The 20,566-nt window shown below is 42.0% G+C and overlaps 1 protein-coding gene across 3 annotated transcripts; it reads right to left on the bottom strand.

The window, feature by feature from the left end:
- Positions 1-152: 152 nt before the first annotated feature.
- GDAP2 (ganglioside induced differentiation associated protein 2) lies at positions 153-20,314 on the bottom strand. Of its 3 annotated transcripts, none has more exons than XM_082206102.1 (14): positions 20,211-20,314; positions 16,559-16,859; positions 13,513-13,652; positions 11,938-12,091; positions 9,676-9,764; positions 8,396-8,472; positions 7,038-7,197; positions 5,375-5,525; positions 4,889-4,965; positions 4,006-4,082; positions 3,584-3,723; positions 3,111-3,165; positions 2,522-2,669; positions 153-819 (listed from the first exon to the last, which is right to left on the bottom strand). In XM_082206102.1, the coding sequence occupies exons 2-14, from the start codon at positions 16,729-16,731 to the stop codon at positions 707-709; spliced, it is 1,554 nt and encodes a 517-aa protein (XP_082062228.1). In that variant the 5' UTR covers positions 16,732-16,859; positions 20,211-20,314; the 3' UTR covers positions 153-706. The 3 variants fall into 3 exon arrangements, with proteins under 3 accessions (XP_082062228.1, XP_082062226.1, XP_082062227.1); XM_082206100.1 differs by having other exon boundaries at positions 2,526-2,669; positions 20,211-20,313; XM_082206101.1 differs by having other exon boundaries at positions 2,526-2,669; positions 20,205-20,304.
- Positions 20,315-20,566: the final 252 nt, after the last annotated feature.

Here is a 20,566-nt window from a genome sequence, read left to right as displayed (position 1 = left end):
ATTTATTTTCAAAACAAAAGTTGCATGGTTTACTTCTAATGATTAAAAATCTGCATAATGGAGATTATGTAGTCCAGGTGATAATCAGGGTTCACACATCTTGTTCTTTCAAATGCAAGAGTACAAGTAGCATGAACTACAGGAGACACTGCTGATATGTCCTTCGGGTTTATTATTTTGTGAAAAAGCAGCAGCATCCTTACATCTCACATCATCCAGAAAAGAGAGACAAGACCGTCAGACTCCTAGCTAAGTAGCATTTATGATGCTTAACTTTGTAATAGCTGTAGGGCTTGAAACAGTGCCTTGCAGAAATTTCTACAGGGAATTCTGTAACTGTGTCACCACTGAAGGTGGACTCAAAGCGAGAAGACCTTAGAACACTGTATCTTTTCCTCCAAGCCACTCCAACACACATAACTGAAGGAATTGCTGAGAACTTGGCAGAGATCAGATTCAAACACGGTTCAGAGATCTCTTGGGAAAATGGCATTCACTGAGGGTGGGAGAGAAACCCTTGAAATCAAGAGGGGGGGGAGAGATCTATGCTCATGTTCATAAATCAACTTTTCCACTGGACTGATGCTTAAATACACAGCACATTGCGACGAGAGTTTAGATTGCGCGTGTCCTTGCAAATACCATTGTAAAAAAATAGCAGAGGTGGGAGGAAACTCCTCTCTCTGATCTCTCCGAATAGGCTGCGTCAGCTCAGCATGTACGGCAAGCAGCATCTCATGAGGCTGGGAAACCAGAAAGGGCAGAGCTGCAGAGTCAGAGGTCTGGAGAAGACGGATAGGAATAATACGATCCATTTTCCTACAAAGAGAGATTGAGACAGAGAGATGACATGGCACAGTGAATACACATGTAAAACACAAATCAAATCTTCCTAAATCTTGCTGAATGAAAAATCTGTCCCAGAATTGGGCAATCTTCCCTTCCTTTCAAGGAACATTTTCTCCAAGGGAATCTGTGGAAGTGGACATGTCAGCCATGTGCAGGGCCACCACTCTGACTCTGAAGGTAGCCACCATCCCAAATGTTTCTCTCAAGGATCTTTAACCCCCCCACACACCCCGCAAAAACTTCACTAACTCACACAAAGAGGTTCCAGTTACAGATAGGTAGCCGTGTTGGTCTGCCATAGTCAAAATAAAAAAATTCCTTCCAGTAGCACCTTAAAGACCAACTAAGTTAGTTCTTGGTATGAGCTTTCGTGTGCATGCACACTTCTTCAGATACCAGGTCTGAAGATACTTAGTTGGTCTTTAAGGTGCTACTGGAAGGAATTTTTTAATATTCACACAAAGAGGGAAACCTTTTGAAAGAGTGGATCTACAGTCGTACCTTGGTTGTCGAACGCCGTTGTTGTACTTGGGACGTTTTGGCTCCCGAACGCCGCAAACCTGGGAGTGTTCCAGTTCGTGAATATTTTTTGGAAGACGAATGTCTGGCGCGGCTTCCGATTGGCTGCAGGAAGCTCCTGCAGCCAATCAGAAGCCGTGCCTTGGTTTTCGAATTGTTCTGGGAGTCGAATCAAGAGAAGTCCCACTGCCCTTCTGAGAAAAAACCACCCACCCATTATATATAAGTGTCTGGTGATTTCTCTTTCAGTGTATCTGAAGAAGTGTGCATGCACACGAAAGCTTATACCCAGAACAAAACTTAGTTGGTCTCTAAGGTGCTACTGGACACTTTTTATTTTTTCTCTGTAATTTTTTGTATTCTCATACAGTCATTCTCATGTTTGTAACAAAGGTAGTAACCTAAACGTTGAAAAAAGTAAAATAAGAATTGACCTACCGAACAATACAGTGTAATCTGCTGGGGGCTGGCTTATAAATCTTTCCCACACAAACTTTATGGTAGACTTGCAAAAAATCATGAGATTGTGAGTAAGGAAGCCCACAAACTTAGTTTAGGCAAACTTGGAAGGAAATAACTAGGAGATGGAACAAATGAAAGAGTGGGGGAAGATTTTCTCTTGGCGTACAACTTTAAGGAGTCTATTGCACAAACCAGAAGCTAGGATTTTAGAGGACATGCGCCTTATAACAGAAGCCGTGATAAGCTGCTTCATGGCTATTGGGTGCTTTTCTCCTCCTCAGCCCCCAGTGTACTGCAGATCATGCTCTCTTCAACAATCTTTTGAAAGTGAGGACTTAACTCAAGATGATTTAAGTACCACATATGTTAAACATTTCATGATAAGCATTCCTCTTTGTTCCATATACCAGCTGCTGCCTGTGGGCTTCTCAGAACTGCACAACACCTAAACCAATATTCAATTCAGTTTTACTAAGGTAGTGTAGCTAAAGCTCTTTCCGTTAGAGAAAATGCTTCAAGCCTTTCACAGATTCAGTCAGTTTCCAAGCTTTTTCTTGTTTCCAAAGCAATCCCCTCAGATTTCTTTTAAATCAGGCGGAAGGAAAGCGCCCCCACCCCCCGGTTTGCTGTATGCAACTGCTTCCACACAGACTAGAAACAGAAGCAAACACTCAGTAGTGCCTGAAGCCACCTACCCTAGTATCATATTCAAGAACAAACGGGGGAAAGTCAATTTGTTCAGGTGGAATGGCTGCGAACAACTGTTGGAGGCTTTCCACGTGGTGGATTTTGTCCTTTAGTCCTGAGACTGTAAAGGTTGTGAAAAACCACGTTGAAACCTAATAGACAAGAATGGGAAATAAATGTTACCAGAAAAACTGTCAATAACTGCCCAGAGTCTCAATCTTAACAATCTAGCAATTCCTTCATCATTTCAGCAGACAAAGGTAAAAGTGTGTGCACAATTCAGATTGCTAGTTTAGCAATGTTAATATAGCATTCTGTAAGACTACTGTTATTGTTGTTAGTAATTACTCACCCTTCACCCTAGGGGCAGGTATCTAAATGGCTTGGATGAAAAGCTTGAAAGAGCTAACCAATCCAAATGACAGTGGTCCTGATTCCTATCTTGCTACGTAATTAGTCAGCTCATGTTATAGAAGAAGCATGCAAAGGACTTGTACAAACTTATTATGCCCCATATTTTGGGATCCCACACATTCACTACAACCGACCCCACTACAATGTACAATTTCCCCGTTGAGTAGGGCATACTTCACCTTTGAGCGAAACGTTGGATGGACAAAGTACAGGGCCTTCAGATTTTTTTTGTACCTAGGTTAACAACAAGAGCAGTAAACATCTCAAGTTTTAAATGAACATTTGCAGAAATCAAACAAGTTCTTAGCAATCTGCTCCATGTAAAAAAGGGCACTTGTTTCAACCCGCAACTTATTAATGTATGTGCAGCACTGACCTGAATTGTTTCTGTGGGAAAGCTCTACAGAGACAATGAGTAGTCTCATGACAGCTGACATGCTTTTTTCATAAAGCCAAGGAAGCCTATTCTAGCAGCCCAAAGGTGCTGTGTCACATGAGTGACTGGGCATATTATGAAACTAAGCCTCCCGTACTCATTGAACACACTGTGTCTCCATGCCCACTCCCTTTTAAAATAGTTTCTTTGTGATGCTTTTTGATCCAAAAGGGAAGTAAGGAGAAAGGCTTTGGGGCCTTTCCGAGTTATACTTACTTGGCATCGACAATGTCAGAGAGTTTTTTTAGGAAATCGGAATCTAGGTGATTGTAGATATTAGTGAGCGTGTGGAAATACACAATGACATATTCCTTCATTACAATGTGGTCCATTACATGAATGAAGTACAAGAGCGCCTGGAGAAAGAGAAAAGTCACAAATGTCAGATTTCAGCAGAGGACTGCAGCACCCATCCTTGAATTGTACTCCCAGTTAAAGACCAGGCCCAGAGCTGCTGTTAGCCTGGCCTTATCGGATATGTTAATGTGTTTTGAATTGAAATGAATTGTCATGTGCTCTGGAAATCCTCTTAGGGATGAAGAGCAGGATATAAATGTACAAAAGAATAAATAAATCTGTATCCAAAGAGAAATTTACTATTTAATCACCAATAATTTTTATGTTTGTTAGGATCTCACCTTCTCCATGTCTATTAGAGTTACAGGAATATTCCTTCCAACCACTGCCATTACTGTACGACCACAGTTATCAACACCTACAAATAGAATGAAAATCAGAAACTTTTAAAGGTTTCTTTAACTTTAAAGTCCCCCACTTCTGTGAGCGGAAATATAGCTCAGCCTAAAATCTGGTAGTTCATAAACACATGGTTTTAGCAATGAGGGAGCAATACTATTAAATTAATTATTAGCTTTCACTTCATAGGGCACTGTTTCAAGGGCCACAGTTGTCTGGGACTGTATAGGTCATGGGTAGGCAAACTAAGGCCCAAGAGCTGGATCCGGCCCAATCGCTTTCTAAATCCGGCTCGCAGATGGTCCGGGAATCAACATGTTTTTACATGAGTAGAATGTGTCCTTTTATTTAAAATGCATCTCTGGGTTATTTGTGGGGCCTGCCTGGTGTTTTTACATGAATAGAATGTGTGCTTTTATTTAAAATGCATCTCTGGGCTATTTGTGGGGCATAGGAATTCATTTTTCTTTCTTTCAAAATATAGTCCAGTCCCCCACAAAGTCTGAGGGACAGTGGACCGGCCCCCTGCTGAAAAAGTTTGCTAACCCCTGGTATAGGTCATGCTCCTTGTTTTAAGCCCTTTTCAGGTCTATGGCCATCCTCTACTGAAGGACTTATGACTTTCTTGTATGACTTTTTGCCAGTCTTTGACTAAGTCAATTTATTTATGAGTACAAAATTAAAAATAATTTTCAAAGGCTGGATTCTCCTGTACAGTGTAGCATTAAGACATGGAGACTTCCTTTTATCACAGTATATCTTCACTGCAATATATTCAACAAGGAAGAGTCAAGGGGCAATTAGAATTTGCGACCTTGAACTCACCAGTTTGGTATAAAGCTTTAAGGGACGCAATATCAGACAGGTCTTCTGCTCTTGCTCGACAAAGCCAGCGATTGTAACTGGAAGGCAACCACATAAGGTTTCAGAACTTGGACTGATCTGGTTGTCATGTTTAGCTATCAAAGACCACCTCCAGAGACATATTATTAGACAAATACAGCAAACAAACCTGTCATACTTCTCACATGATGTTATACGATGTCATAATCGAAAAGGAAAACGCAAATGGAGCAGTGTGGGATTAAGTTGGAAATAATTAAACAAAAATAAGTAGCTGAGCTGCTGTCCTTCCATTAAAAAGCACAGAAGCTATGTCTAAAGCTCCCAGCACAAGAGGAAAAATTCCCCACGTGTTTCTCAATCTGCTAAAATAAACCATGCATAGTGTAGCAGCTCCCAGGCATATAGAACTGAAGTTCAAAACACAATGAATCACAATAGGAATAGTCATCTGCAATAACTTCTTACTTTCTCTGATGCTGCTTTTGTAGTGCTGCCTCTGAGAGCTGCCCTTGAAGGATAAGACGCCTCTGTTTATCAACATCTCCCTCCATGCGGGCAAAAGCATGGGAACCAATAAATGAAAAGTCTGCTTCCAGGCCTTCCTCATCAGAATTATCTGCAAAAGATGTGCAAGAAGAATGAAGAAACTGTCCAAAGTAGAGCCACAATACAAGTCCAGTCCAGGAAAACAATGAGACTTATGGACAGGAGATAGAAGGAGATTATATTGCACTGCATTATGAGTTCATCAGTATCTCTTTCTGCAAAGCAAGCAGAGTGGATGAAGTGTGGCACTCAGAGTTTACCATATGGCAAGCATCAAGTATGTCAGCTAGGCATAATTGTTCAGAGCCAAAACAGAACACTGAACATGTGAGTGCACTTTCTTGAAGATAGGAGGCATTCTGTGAAGTCTTAGCCAAGCCTTAATTACAGAACTTGCATGTATATATTAAGAAAGCCTAGGGAAGATGGAACCTGGAAGCAGCCCAGCACTACCTTATGAAAGCTGACATTTGGATAGGACTGGAACCATCATGACAATGTGCTCCTAATCCAGAGATGGTCAATTCCCTGATCATCCACCAAAGCAATCAGGGCAGTTTCTGCTCCAAAGCCAGATTGGGATGGATATAAATAACTTCTGCCAGGAGGTTGATGAGCCACCAACTGCGTCTGGACCAGACTTAATAATGTTATAATGGAATTTCCAGTCATGGAAATCTGATGAAGCTACTGTCATGGAAGAAGCAAGACTGCTCTTCTAAGACTTCATGGATAGCCTTTCACACACAGGTTTGTGCTGGTTTTTACTCACAAGGTTTCCAAGCTGGATAAATAGATCTCTGCCATGGATGTCTATTTCACATTTCTTTTTTAAAATCCACCTTCTGGTTTTTGTGTTGTTTTAAACCATTTTTAGTTGTTTCATTATTGTTTTGTACTTGATATGCGTTTGTGTGCATGCCTAAGGTGATGTATAAGAACAACAAGTGATGTATGTTCTGAGACTGCCCTCTTCCTCCTCTTCAGTGGTAACTGACTGGTGTCAGGCATATGGATCTTGATGGCGGAGAAGAGGTAAAGATCAACAGGAGGTCTGTCAAGCCCTGCATCTAAAGCTCCAGTCTCCCACCAAAAATCTAGCTCTATTGGCAAACAGGAGAGGAAAACTGGATGAGGACTCTGCCCACAGCAGTGAGGAGAGGAAATTCAGGCCAAGTTGTGCCTCTGAACACTGATGGAAGGAGTCACTTTTCATTAGATGCCTTCCTCTGACAAGGAATGACTGGGTCTGCTTTTATGGGGAAATAATAAAATACTGTATTTCCAGGGGGTTTCCCCTCCACAGAAGATCTGAAAGCTTTAAGATCCAGAGCCACAGAAAATTTGCTCCCAGGCATGAGAAGCCGAAACAGAGTCAAAGGGCAGGAGCTAATCCTATCTTACATCAGCTTCACAGACAATTCGCTTGACCTTGTTCTCACCCATTCAGCTACAAATGGAAAAGCAGTTATAGTTTGAATACCTATCTCTCCCCATGTCTTGAGGAAAACTACATTAGCTCTGTAGATGATGTCTATCCTAACTCTGCAGAAGGCTCTCTGGACACACTCTGCAAACTCACCCTCAGAAACACCTGGCTTTTCACTAATTCTGATCTGACGCTCTGGCACGACTGGCTCCCCTTCAGCATTGCCAATATCAACAGGAAGGAAAGGCAAGGACTTTTTCTCCTCTTCTAGAGACCTTGGGAAATACAGAGGCAGCAACTTCTGATAAGTATCCTGGAAAAAAGGGAAAGTTTGAGAATGCTTTAGATCTCTAGTTTTCAAGGCAAGTTGAAAATAGGTCACAAAGATAATTAAATGCCCCCTAGTATTCTTTTGCATGCTAGATCATGATAGCACCACACTGACTGGTTAGTCAAGATCTACAGTTCTCCCACATGTGGAACAAAGTTGCAACCTCCATCGTTTTTCTTTCAGCATCTGACATATGCAGAAAGGTTAGGATGTAGAGAATAAGTTTTAATACAAGTTTGAAACAATAAATCTATTCACTTATCTCCATCCTATCCTTATGCCCTAATGCTAGGGATGGGGAACCTGTGGATTTGATGTGCAGTAGAGTCCAATAGATGGATCCCTACAAGCCTTTCATCCTTTTCTTATGCAGCAACATTTTGTGGAGGGCAGGTGCCAGAATTCTGCTTCCAGAGTGCAGCAGAATACTTGCTGTGGCAAGCAAAGTAAGCTTCACCCAGCTATGAACAGCTGTGCTGTGTTCTGGAAGTGCTAAGAAGGGATCAACTTCAGCCCTTAACCCTTCCCCAAATTGCTTTGGAAGCACAGGTGTACCATAAACCTCCCACCTCCCTTTCTAGCTTCAAGCTGAAGTGCAGAGCCCAGGTTTGTGTCTCTGCTTCCAAGGAACATAGAGCACCTCACAAGCACAGAATCAAAGGAAGCTCCCACTGCCATCTCCACCTCTGAGCTGGAGAGGGGTGTGTGAGTTTGTTGGCTTGGTTCCACCCTTTTGGAGCACTGGGAATGTACCTTTAAGTGCAGAGCCAAATCAAAACCCCTGCACTTTTTGTCCAGCTCCAGCACTAGAGCTGTGGCAGTGAATACGGGATTGCCCCAAACTTCATGCTGCAATTCGGAAAAGTGGCCTGGGGGGGGGGGGGAATGGGTCCTGGCAGCCACACAGGGTAACTTTCAAGATTAGTACTTTGCACACGTAAATTGCACAGATGAGATGGAGGCTATTTAGAAGAACTGTGAAACTGCAACTTGGGAGTATGTTTGTCTGAAGGAATAAGAAGGTATTGATACCAAGTTTCTCGTGTACCTTTCAACGAGAAGTTAATCGAATCACTGGAGTGGAGAGCAGTAAATAGAGATCAAGGCACGAGGGTTTTGGGACTGGGTTAGCTCAGCAGCACAGCAATGCCTACAGACATAAACAGAGTACTTTACATACCTCTTCAAGTTCAGACACTGCAAACACCACTTTTTCAAGAGTTTCCCCGTGAACCTCTAAAAATCGCCGGACAGTTCCTGCAATGGGGGGGGGGGAGGAAGAGGGAGAAATCAACAAAACGAGAAGAAATAGACACCCATGTTGATGGAAAATATAAGACTATCCTTTTCTATGCCATTATTTAATGTTATTAATTGATCTAATTTAATTAGTTATTTTGCCCATCCTTGTTGACCACATATACTGTGGTGGTGTTTGGGTTTCCTGACAATAATAGCTTTGGGTTTGGGATTTCGTTTTCTCAGTCTCAATGAATGCCTTTCCCAGAAGAATCCTGTACATAGGAAAACAAGTACCTACAGCCCTTAGTGAAACTTGTGTGAAAGTCCTTTACTACTCCTTCATTTTACTTCACCACAAGGGGTGTTGTAAAACATTAGAATTGTTTTCTCTAACTGAAAAGACAGTTGCACTTTTCAATGTAAGGACAGCCGGTTGCAACTTAGTCTTAAGGGAAGTGGAGCAGGGGATTGGAGAGGGCCTTTGCAGTCAGAATATTGCAATATAGCCCCCACTTCAGTAATTATGTTTTGAATTGGGCTGTAGGGAGTTCAACCACACATTACCATCTTTCTCAACCTACTTCAACATAGCACCACATCAAGACAGCTGTGCCGCCAACTGCAAATAAAGGCAGACTGCATTCCTAGCAACCAAAAGGGGAAGTCACCCGCCTCACTGTTTTACTAGTTCCTCAAATTTCAACTTGCATATTCTTATAGTTTCTACACTATGACAACTTATGTCATGGGTAGGCAAACTAAGGCCCGGAGGCCGTATCTAGCCAAATCGCCTTCTAAATCTGGCCCACGGATGGTCCGGGAATTGGCGCGTTTTTACATGAGTAGAATGTGTGCTTTTATTTAAAATGCATCTCTGGGTTATTTGTGGGGCATAGGACTTCATTCATCCCCCCCCTAAAAATATAGTCCAGTCCCCCACAAGGTCTGAGGGACAGTGGACTGGCCCCCTGCTGAAAAAGTTTGCTGACCCCTGACTTAAGTGAAAGCTTTGCAACTGAAGACCTAAGGTGGCTTAGATTAACACGTATTTCCCTATGAACCCTTTGCCACAACCCTCTAGTCCCAATATTCAACTGCAACTAAGCCTAAATATATATAACCAAAATAATCACAAATCCTGCTCTGTCGTTCTTAGCAAAGCACAATGCATGTAGATGAAGCTGTATACCCAGCAAAGATCCTTTCAAGGCTACTTACGCAGTGCTATGTGGGTAGCATCCACTAAAGGGTAACCTCGTTTCACCGTGTTTATCACACAGAATCCAACTGAGGACATCGCTTGCTCCCTGCAGCCAGAAGGATAATGAAAAGCGTAAGCATCACAAGCAAATCAATGCAACTGATGTCATAGCAGGATCATGTCAGCTTATTCTGTGTGAATAGGCTGCAATTTGTTGTAGTGGTCCAACAGTGGTCATTAAAATTACCGGAGCAACACCAAATTTGGAATCAAATAGTAAAAAGGATTCACAGAGATGGCTTAATCCATAATAGGTGCCCATGACTAACATGATTATGGATGTTTATACTTTTGCTTCATACTGTGGATAGATTTTGCTCTCCAAAAGCTTTTAAGAGCGGGAAGAGATTCTATTGAAATTTTCACAAAACCCCCACTGCTCCTAATAGCTGTTATAACAGCTCTTGACAAAGGAGGTTTAAGTGTTTTCTGTATCATTGGATGTTTTATATTTGCTGGTTACTTCTTAAGACATGGTTTTCAGATCACAAGCAGGAGCTATAGTGTAAACTATGCCAAAAGATGTGAAGATTGGATCACATTTTACTGTTTCAAAGAGCATAAACAGTTTAGACATAGATGATGTAGCCCTAGAGCTCGCCTAGGTTTACAACTGAGGAGGCTGTAACGCTGAAGGTCCCATACCTCCCAACATGTAATTTTGCACACAAACCCATAGTTTTAGATGTGAGACACCTAACAAACCAATAGTCTGCACAGGACAAGAAACACAGTGCTTGTGATCTTAAACAAATTTTCAGACATCCGGCAAGACAAAAAACCACATATCCCACCTCACAAACATAAAATCCACATGAAGACACCGTAGAAGTCTGCAAAACATGTCTGGGGTTATATCAGATAGGAGATGTGTTAAGCAGGTTAGCAATGGAAAAGATGGTGAAAAGGAAACAGTAGAATTTTTTAGTAAATGATGTCAGTTTGCATCCTTAATCTAATAGTCATTCTCTGAACTGAATGTTATTTATTTACAGACCACTTATAAATACCATCTCCAACTCCTCAAAAGATTCCATCAACGGTGTCTGAAAATTTTCACACTTCACTTGGGAAGACAGGCGAACTAATGTCAGTGTACTGGAAGAAGCAAAGATCACCAGTGGCGAAGTGATGATTCTTAAACATCAACTTTGTCAGACTGGTCATGTTGTGTGGATGCCCGAGTATTGTCTTCCAAAGCAACTACTCTATTCCAAACTCAAAAATGGAAAGCATAATGCTGGTGGTCAGCAAAAGAGGTTTAAAGACTCTCTCAAGGCAAATCTAAAAAAAAAAAAAGTAGTATAAACACCAACAACTGGGAAACACTGGCCTGCGAGAGCTCCAGTTGGAGAACAGCCTTTACCAAAGGTGTCATGGGCTTTGAAGATGCTCAAACTCAGGACGAAAAGGAGAAATGTGCTAAGAAGAAGGCATGCTTGGAAGGCACCCTCACCATGATCCACTCCCACCCGGAAACCTATGTCCCACTGTGGAAGGACGTGTGGATCCAGAATTGGCCTCCACAGTCACGTAGACTCACTGCTATAAGCCTGTTCATGGAAGACAATCTTACTCGGCTACGAGTGATCGCCAGAGAAGAATTTATACTTAACAAGTGCTTTTGTAATAATAGCAATAGCAACAACAACAATAATGATACTTTTATTATTTATAACCTGCCCATCTGGCTGGGTTGCTCCAGCTACTCTGGGTGGCTTTGAACCCATATAAAAACATAAAACCAGGCTTTCCAATGCATTCTGTTCCTTGGAATGGCATGTAGTGCTTCTCATCATCTACCCCCATTACTAAGCAACTAATATTGGAATTTGGGGAACGGAAGAATCTAAAGCACGTGGAAAATATATGTTTGGATGAGGAGAGCCAGGGGATTAGATGTTGACATGTATACTTTCACAAGCTATCCAAGATGTTACGGTATGATAGCTAAGTTTATAAAACTTATTTCTTTACACTAGATATAGGTAGGTAGCTGTGTTAGTCTGCCGTAGTCAAAACAAAATAAAAAAATTCCTTCCAGTAGCACCTTAGAGACCAACTAAGTTTGTTATTGGTATGAGCTTTCGTGTGCATGCACATTTCTTCAGATACCTTTACACTAGTTACACATTCCAAAATTTTACATGCACTGTTGCTGTGTTTGTGTATGTGTGTTTCACAAGGTACTTGCCTGTCACAAGCAGACACATGCTTACTTTGCAAGTTGCAGAATGTTGCGATAGCAGCTGTACAGGGAGCTTTCTGCTGCTGTCCGGTATCGACTTTTGTATTTAGGACCCACAGTGTGAATGATGAAACGGGCAGCTAGATTAAACCCTTTTGTCAGCTTTGCCTCTCCTGTCCGGCAGCCTATAGGAAAACAAAACAAAGCAGGATGAGCTAAGTAATATTGAAGCAATTTTAGCCTCTTTTATGGATGGATTTGGGAACACACAACAGCTTCCCATATTATATCCAAGCTTCCTGCCAAACCTAGGTAAGAGTAAAAAGCAGCATGCACAGGTGTGTAGCTGGGTACAGAGAAGTCTCAGTTAGACATAGAGATAAGCCATGGTTTACTGAGAGAACAAGTCGGTGCAAGCCTTGGGTTCACACAACCCTACACTGGTGCAGGTAAAGGGGGAGGCGGAAGAGGAATCTGGAAGCTTTTGCTTCCATTTTTATTTTTAACTACCTGCAATTTAGTTTTGTCCAAATCTGACAGACCAACTTTATAAGCAATGGTCTGAGACTGACCTATTCTGGTAAATCACAACAAGTGTTGCAATATTTTATAAAGATCTGCCGTGAATGTTTTTCATGATTTATTCATATCATTACCTATTCATTCTTGCATCGCTAATGGTCATTTTAAAGAAATTTATTGCCTTGCTTATTTTATGAGGAAGTTCAGCTGTGCAATTTGTAATTTGAAGAGGGGGTGGGGGAAGGGGGAGGAGGAGAGAGACATACTTTGAATTCAGAAGCTATTCTCTAAATCAGATATTGTTGTAGGAGAAGAGTTTGGTTAGCCCTGTAAAATGGTACAGTAGTACACACAATGCACACAACAGTCGTTGATGTAGTTTCTTTATAATTTACTCATGTTGTGGTTTTCTGTATGTAAACTCTTGGTACAGAATTGGGCTGCAAGTTTAATTCTTCCTCAGATATGTATTTTTTGTAACCTGAAACATTTATCAGTGACCAAATTCTCTGTTCAAAAAAGCATCCCTCCAAATATTTGCTTCCATTACACCCAGTTGTGTTTTTATTAAATTAATTAGAAAGCTCAGTAAGAGGGCTCAGAATTAATTTCATATTTGTTGACAGTTGGAATAATTTTATACACAGCAAAGACAGCTCCATCTATCAAAGACCGGTATAATGAAGTAAGCAAGTATGCATCAGTGACAAAATTAACTTAATATATCAGATTTAAAGAATAAAGTTAGAGACACTCTTGGTTACTTTGTAGAGATATGTTTATCAGCTTCTAATTTTATTGTATTGTTACTTTTTATCACCTTTGTGGCTGATAAACTGATTTGTTACTATATAAGATAAATATATGAAAAATTAATTTTTAAATATGCCAAATGTCTGTTTACTCTTTGTCTTACACATATGTAGCATGATCACTATGACAGACATGTTTTAACTTTACAGCATAGTTTGTTCATGGATATTTTTTTTTACTGTGAAATGAACTTTTAAAACCAAAGTGCAGTCCCCTTTTTGGTTCAAGGGGAACGTTTTGAAGTCAATTGGATTAACTTTACTATACTTACCTTTGAGCTTCTGTAGCTCAGCCCTCAGGTCAGGTCCCGCATGTGTGCAGATACTATCAGAAACTGGGTTCTTGTCCGTGAGAGACTCATTGCTGGTGTTCACTATGGCTGTGCAGTTCAGCAGTGCTACATCCCCCCTCCTGAGGAAAAATCACCACCATTCAGCAGGCGGCACGGAAGAAAATAGAAGCACAACACACACACAGGAAGCTCCTCAGAGCTGTTACATGATTATTGCTGCATGGCTATAAAAGAGAACATACTTCATTAAGTTTTTCCCATCAGCTTTCTCCTGATATGTATTAGGAAGGCAGTAATAGAAGAATTTATATTTATGTCTCTGGTGAGTGCTCATGTTAGTCATGGAGTGCACAGTATGTCAATTTATCACTTTTATATAATAATAATAATAATAATAATTTATTATTTATACCCCGCCCATCTGGCTGGGCCTCCCCAGCCACTCTGGGCGGCTTCCATAAAAACCAAAAATACAATAAAATATCACACGTTAAAAACTTCCCTGAACAGGGCTGCCTTAAGATGTCTCCTGAATGTCAGGTAGTTGTTTATCGCCTTGACATCTGCTGGAAGGGTGTTCCACAGGGCGGGCGCCACTACCGAGAAGGCCCTCTGCCTGGTTCCCTGTAGCTTTGCTTCTCGCAATGAGGGAACCGCCAGAAGGCCCTCGGCGCTGGACCTCAGCGTCCGGGCAGAATGATGGGGGTGGAGACGCTCCTTCAGGTATACTGGACCGAGGCCGTTTAGGGCTTTAAAGGTCAGCACCAACACTTTGAATTGTGCTCGGAAACGTACTGGGAGCCAATGCAGGTCTTTCAAGACCGGTGTTATATGGTCTCGGCGGCCGCTCCCAGTCACCAGTCTAGCTGCCGCATTCTGGATTAGTTGTAGTTTCCGAGTCACGGAATTGAATACAATGGAAAGACATAACCTCATTTTCAATACAGTGGAACCTCGGTTTTCAAAAGTAATCCATTCTGGAAGACTGTTCGACTTTTGAAATGTTCAAAAACCAGGGATCAATGGGCAGTCGGCAGAATCCATTGAAAAATGGATAAACGCACCTCGGAAGCCAATTACTTCTGGGTTTTCGACTTTCGGCTTCTCAATTGTTTGGCTTCTGAGATGTTCAAAAACTGAGGTTCCACTGTGCTTACAAGTTAAGAGTTATGTAACCATACAAAGGGAAATCACAGAAGAGTTATTTGAACATCTTGCTCATGGAATTCAAAGGTTTAATACCAACTCTACACCAGGGATGGGGAATCTGTAGCCTTCCAGATGTTGTAGGGCAGAAACTCCTATCAGGCCTAGCAAGCATGGTGAGTTGTCAGGAATGAAGGAACTGTAGTCCTAAAACATCTGGAGGGCCATAGCTTCCTCTACCTCTGCTTTGTGCTCATTATTAGTACAGACTATACAGTTAAGAAGATTCAGGGCATTATACATCTATAGAACAGCAGAAATTTATATGCAAGTGATATCCACGTGACTTCATAACTGAATATTTTTAAGAAGAGGCTTTCGCTACACTTGGTTCAGAATGCAGCAGCAAGGATGTTAAGAGGCGCATGTCTATGGGATCATGTTACACCTATCTTGCAATATCGCCAGTGACTGACAATCTGCTTCTGGGCACAATTCAAAGTACTGGTGATGACCTTTAAAGCCCTAAATGACTTAGACCTGGGGCTGCCTCCTCCTATACCATTCATCCCACTCCCTAAAATCAAAAGCTGGTGCCTTTCTCTGCATCCCACATATGACAAGGCAAAGGTCATGGCTACAAGAGATACAGCCTTTTTCAGGGGCTGCACCAATATTGTCATCTCCAGTGCAGATGACTTCTTCTCTGGTCATTTTTAACCAGCTTGTAAATACTGTACATTTTTATTCTGGCAGGTTTATGCATTTATTTTTTATTAAACTTCTATGTGATCTTTAGGACAAAAATCTCATGAAGGGTGTACAATGAAGAAAATACATCAAATGAAAATGGGAAAAGTCTCATTATAAACAACCAGCAATGACTACAACCAGCAATGGATAATTGGTCCCAGTATTTGTTACCACACTTTAAACACCTAAGACCTTTAGAAAAATCTCTCTCTTCAAAGCACATTTAAAATATAACAGAGGCGGGGCCTGCTTAACTTTTGGGTTGTATTCGAAAGCCAGGGGGCTACTGCAGAAAAGTCCTCTCATGCCTGCTAGCCAGATAGATTTAGCTGACAGACATCTCAACAGCACCTTGGACATAGATTTTAGGATTATGGCATATGGATATAGTGTTTTGCCTAAAGTCATCTTTACCCATTATCACTGCTGTTGTTGCTTTGAAATGGACTTTTAATGTTGTGCTATTTTATTTGTTGCGCATTTTATTTATTTTTATTATTATAGCTATTTTAAATAATTGTACTGTAGTCTGATTTTAAATTCTTGTAAATAAGTACATGAGTATTAGAAGGGTGGAACAGAAACATTCATTTACTAAATGAAACAAATATGCTGAACTTCTTACCCGTTAAAGCAAATCTACCGTATTTTTTGCCCCATAGGGCGCACCTAGTTTTGGGGGGGGGATAAAGAAATAAAGAGCTGCCCAAAGCCCGGGGCACGCTGCACAGCGCGCCCCGGGCTTCGGGATGCAGGCAGCTCTCCGCAAGCCTGGGGAGACTGGCTCCCAAGGCTTGCGGATAGCTTCCTGAAGCCTGGAGAGAGAGGGGTCGGTGCGCACCGACCCCTCTCGCTCTCTAGGCTTCAGCGAAAGCCTGCATTCGCCCCATAGGACGCACACACATTTCCCCTTCATTTTTGGAGGGGGAAAAGTGCGTCCTATAGGGCAAGAAATATGGTAATCAGTGTTCTACAAAAGTCAGTGCTCAGGATGTTTTTTTTATTAAACCCCCTCCCCCGTGAATATCAGCCAAAGTTTAAACCAAAAAATCATTGAGTCACATAATGCCTAAGCATTTTATGTTAAAGAATGCAATTATTTCAAAATCATGATGCGCAAGCTTACCATAATATTATTTTTTCACTGATGTCTTTCCTATATGGGAAGGGTGAGCAAGCATCAACGTGAGTCTTTTCTACTGGAACTGAAGAGTTCAACTGATCAGCCACATAAAGATCAGCCCAGCCTTGCAAACCATCAATATCCACAAAATTGGAAGGAGCCCCCAAAGGATCCATGGAAGGGATCGGCAATCGGTTCAGTTTACTTCATAAGCACTCTACACTCCTACTTGAGTCCTGCTGGTATTCTGGACACACCACAATCAGACACTCGGGCTCTTTGTTAAAAACGGAGATGAAAGTTCCTGTGAAAAAGCACATCAGTAAATCATTGTGCTGTGTGAGCTTGAAAAAAACAATGTGTGTGTGTTTTGACAAAAGAGTCCTTCATAATAAAATTGTAAGAACCTGAAGGGCACTTCCTTAGAGAAACGCTCATTCAGGGATGCGCACTTTTCCTCCCAAAAGATGCCATTTCAGGAATACTATTTACTCCTAGACTAGTCTCCAAGAAGCCCTTTAGGTGTTGCTCTGCATCATAGAATGCTCCTTTATATGATTTGTTTTTTGCGCACTTACAGCACTTGCATGTCAGGGAAATGGGTTCTGTCCTAGTTTTCTCCCACTATGAATATGCTAGTATTCTTTGTGTAGATTTACAACTATATATGTTGCAAGGATGTGGCAATGCTTGATTATTTCTCTTTTATCAAAGAGAGACTGCAAATAGTGACGCCAACAGGGCCATGAAATGCAGGAGGACAACAATAAGGCCACACAGAGCTGGGACATAAACAAGGCTTAAATAATAATACTAATCATCATCATCATTCAGAACAAGGATAGCACTTTTTCTTCCCCTTAGGTTCTCTCCATGGCTATGCATGAGGATAACAAATGCCATTTGTTTTTGTCTTTGTTTTCATTATATATCACGTGTTCCCATTTTGTATTTTTACACTGTCAACCAGCCCCGAGATCTTCAGGTGAAGGGCTGTATACAAATCTGATAAAACAAAATAATAAATAAATTCACTCGGCACGGCGCATCTAGCCCACAAAAGTTTCTGCACCGGATCAAGAAAAAGCCTTTTCTGCAGGGAGAAGAACTAGAAGTTATCCCCAAAACTGGCAGAAATAAGAGACCTGTTATTACCCAGCATGTTGCTTACACTTGAGAAGTTTCCCTTCCTTCCTGAGGAATGAAAAGACGGGCAAGGGAGGAAGTAAGTGGTTATTGGTTTGGTTTGTTCCTGTTCTCATTATGTGTTTTGTCTATTTTGTGTATTTAATGCGGTGGACTGGCCACCCCAAGATGCTTAATAAATTTAATAAATAAATGAAACACACTTTGTTTGTTTGCTTATTAAATCTGCCTACTGCCCCTTAACCTGTAGGTCTCAGATTGGCTCACAACACGGGCATAGCCAGGGGGTGCAGCTGCCCCCTCCAAATCAAGTAAACAAATAAAAATACATAACTGACCAATTGTGTTGCAGATAACTCAGTTCTGCCCCAACATAAATCCTGCCCTCCCCCCCCAAATAAATTCTGCCTACGCCCATGGCTCACAGCAACAAAACTTTAAATACTTGATGTTTTAGTATGCTGTTATATATGCTGTAAGCCACCCAGAGTGGCTGGGGAAACCCAGTCAGATGAGTGGGGAATAAATGAAATAATAAGAATAAGAATAATGATGATGATGATGATGTTATGTTGTTGTGAACCGCCCTGAGACCTACAATGAAGGACAGTACAGTATACAAATTTAATAAACAAAACACACTGGGAGTGTGTTACTGGGTTGCTGTTTTTATTTTGATTACATATATTGTGGTTTTTATGCTGATCTTTTCTGTGAACCGCCCTGAAACCTCGGGGTATAGGGCGGTATATAAATTCAATAAATCATCATCAACATCATCAGGGCCGGATTTAGGTTTGATGAGGCCCTAAGCTAGTGAAGATAATGGGGCCTTTTATATGAGCAGCTGTCCTTTGTCAACAACAAATTGTCGCTTTTTGTTATTGTTGAATATATGCTATATGGTAATTTGTGGACCTAATAGCTATCTAAAGCCATTTGCAGACGACAAAATATGTATTTTATCAAAGTAATTGATATAGAAATGAGCAAACCAGTGATATTTTAGGGAGAAGGGGAGCAGGCAGGGCCCATTACTTACATCATAGGAGCCTACACAACACAAAACATTGTTGCTGTATGTAGGTTTTTATCTTGTATTTTGGAAATGTATATCCAGTTTTTCCCCTTTAAATTTTTTTGCGGCCCCCAAGGGAATGGGGCCCTAAGCTATAGCTTGTTTAGCTTATACCAAAGGTCCGTATAGTAAAAGCTCTGGTTTTCCCAGTAGTGATGTATGGAAGTGAGAGCTGGACCATAAAGAAGGCTGATTGCCGAAGAATTGATGCTTTTGAATTCTGGTGCTGGAGGAGACTCTTGAGAGTCCCATGGACTGCAAGAAGATCAAACCTCTCCATCTGGAAGGAAATCAGCCCTGAGTGCTCACAGGAAGGACAGATCCTGAAGCTGAGGCTCCAAGACTTTGGCCACCTCATGAGAAGAGAAGACTCCCTGGAAAAGACCCTGATGTGGGGAAAGATGGAGGGCACAAGGAGAAGGGGACGACAGAGGACGAGATGGTTAGACAGTGTTCTCGAAGCGACCAGCATGAGTTTGACCCAACTGCGGGATGCAGTGGAAGTGCCTGGCGTGCTCTGGTCCAGGGGGTCACCAAGAGTCGGACACGACTAAACGACTAAAGAACAACAATGGTGAAATGGGTGGAAATCTAAACAACTAAACAACAACAACAACAATCAGGCACTGAATTGCTGCCCTTCATCTATAGGTCTCAGGGCAGTTCACAACACCAAAATAATAATAATAACAACAACAACAACATGCTTATGTTTATATTTATGCCTCTGTTTATGTTGTGAACCGCCCTGAGACCTGCGGTATGCATAGAGTGGTATGCAGATTTATTAAATAACAAGGATGGTGGCTGAGGATGAGAATGATAATGTAAAATTGGATTGGATTAATACTAGATACACTAACAGGACATGAATTTGCTGAACCAATTTTTAAAAGGGATACCAAAATGGGAGACGTGACGAAGTCAGGAAAATAAGTTAATTAAAGAGGAGAAATTAAGAGGGAATTTTTTGTTTTCTTTTATGTGTGTTTTTTCTTTTTCTCGTGTTTAATGTCTGTATTTTTGTACTTTATAACTTTGTAAATTTTTTTCGTTTTTTGTATTTTTCTAAACCTTTCTATTGTTAAAACCTAATAAAATATTTTTTAAAAAACAAAATAATAATAATAATAATAATAATATGGTTATGCTTATGCCTCTGTTTATGTTGTGAACGGCCCCGAGACCTGCGGTATGCAGATTTATTAAATGACAAGGCTGGTGGCTGAGGATGAGAATGAAGGGGGCGCCCGGCGGGCCCGGAAGAGCCCTCGCTGGGTTCCTGAGGTAACTGGGGCGCGTGAGGGGAGAAGAAGGAGGAAGAGGAGCCGTGAGGAGGCCCAGTGGGGGGAGGGGAGGGGGCGCGGCGGCGCTGCTGACTGACTGACTGGGGGAAGAAGGCGGCGGCGGCCGCGCGCGGGGGACACTCACGGTCTCTGCTGCTGCTGCTTCCGCCGCCCGTCCCGGCCCGGCGCCGCGGGGAGCAGCCCTCCTTCCTCTCCCTCACGCGACGGGGGAACGAAACACAAGCCGCCGCCGCCGCCTCCTCCTTCCGGTCCACGCCCCGATCCGGCCCAGGCGCCACCTCGCCGCTCTTTTGCCTTGGGAGGAGGGAGGGAGGTTGACAGCGGGGAACGAGCCACGCTGAGGCGACCGGAGGGGCCACCCCGGGGTCATCTAGACCGACCCCCCTGCAAATGCGGGGGTCTCTCTCTCTCTGCGAAAGGAGCCCCCCCCCGGGACGTTTTGTTTCCGAGCTAGAAGCCCCACCTGAGGGGAAGGCGGAG

Source organism: Podarcis vaucheri (assembly GCF_965113315.1).
Source record: "Podarcis vaucheri genome assembly, chromosome: 17".
NCBI classification, from domain to species: domain Eukaryota; kingdom Metazoa; phylum Chordata; class Lepidosauria; order Squamata; family Lacertidae; genus Podarcis; species Podarcis vaucheri.
This window is presented reverse-complemented; position numbering and strand designations above follow the sequence as displayed.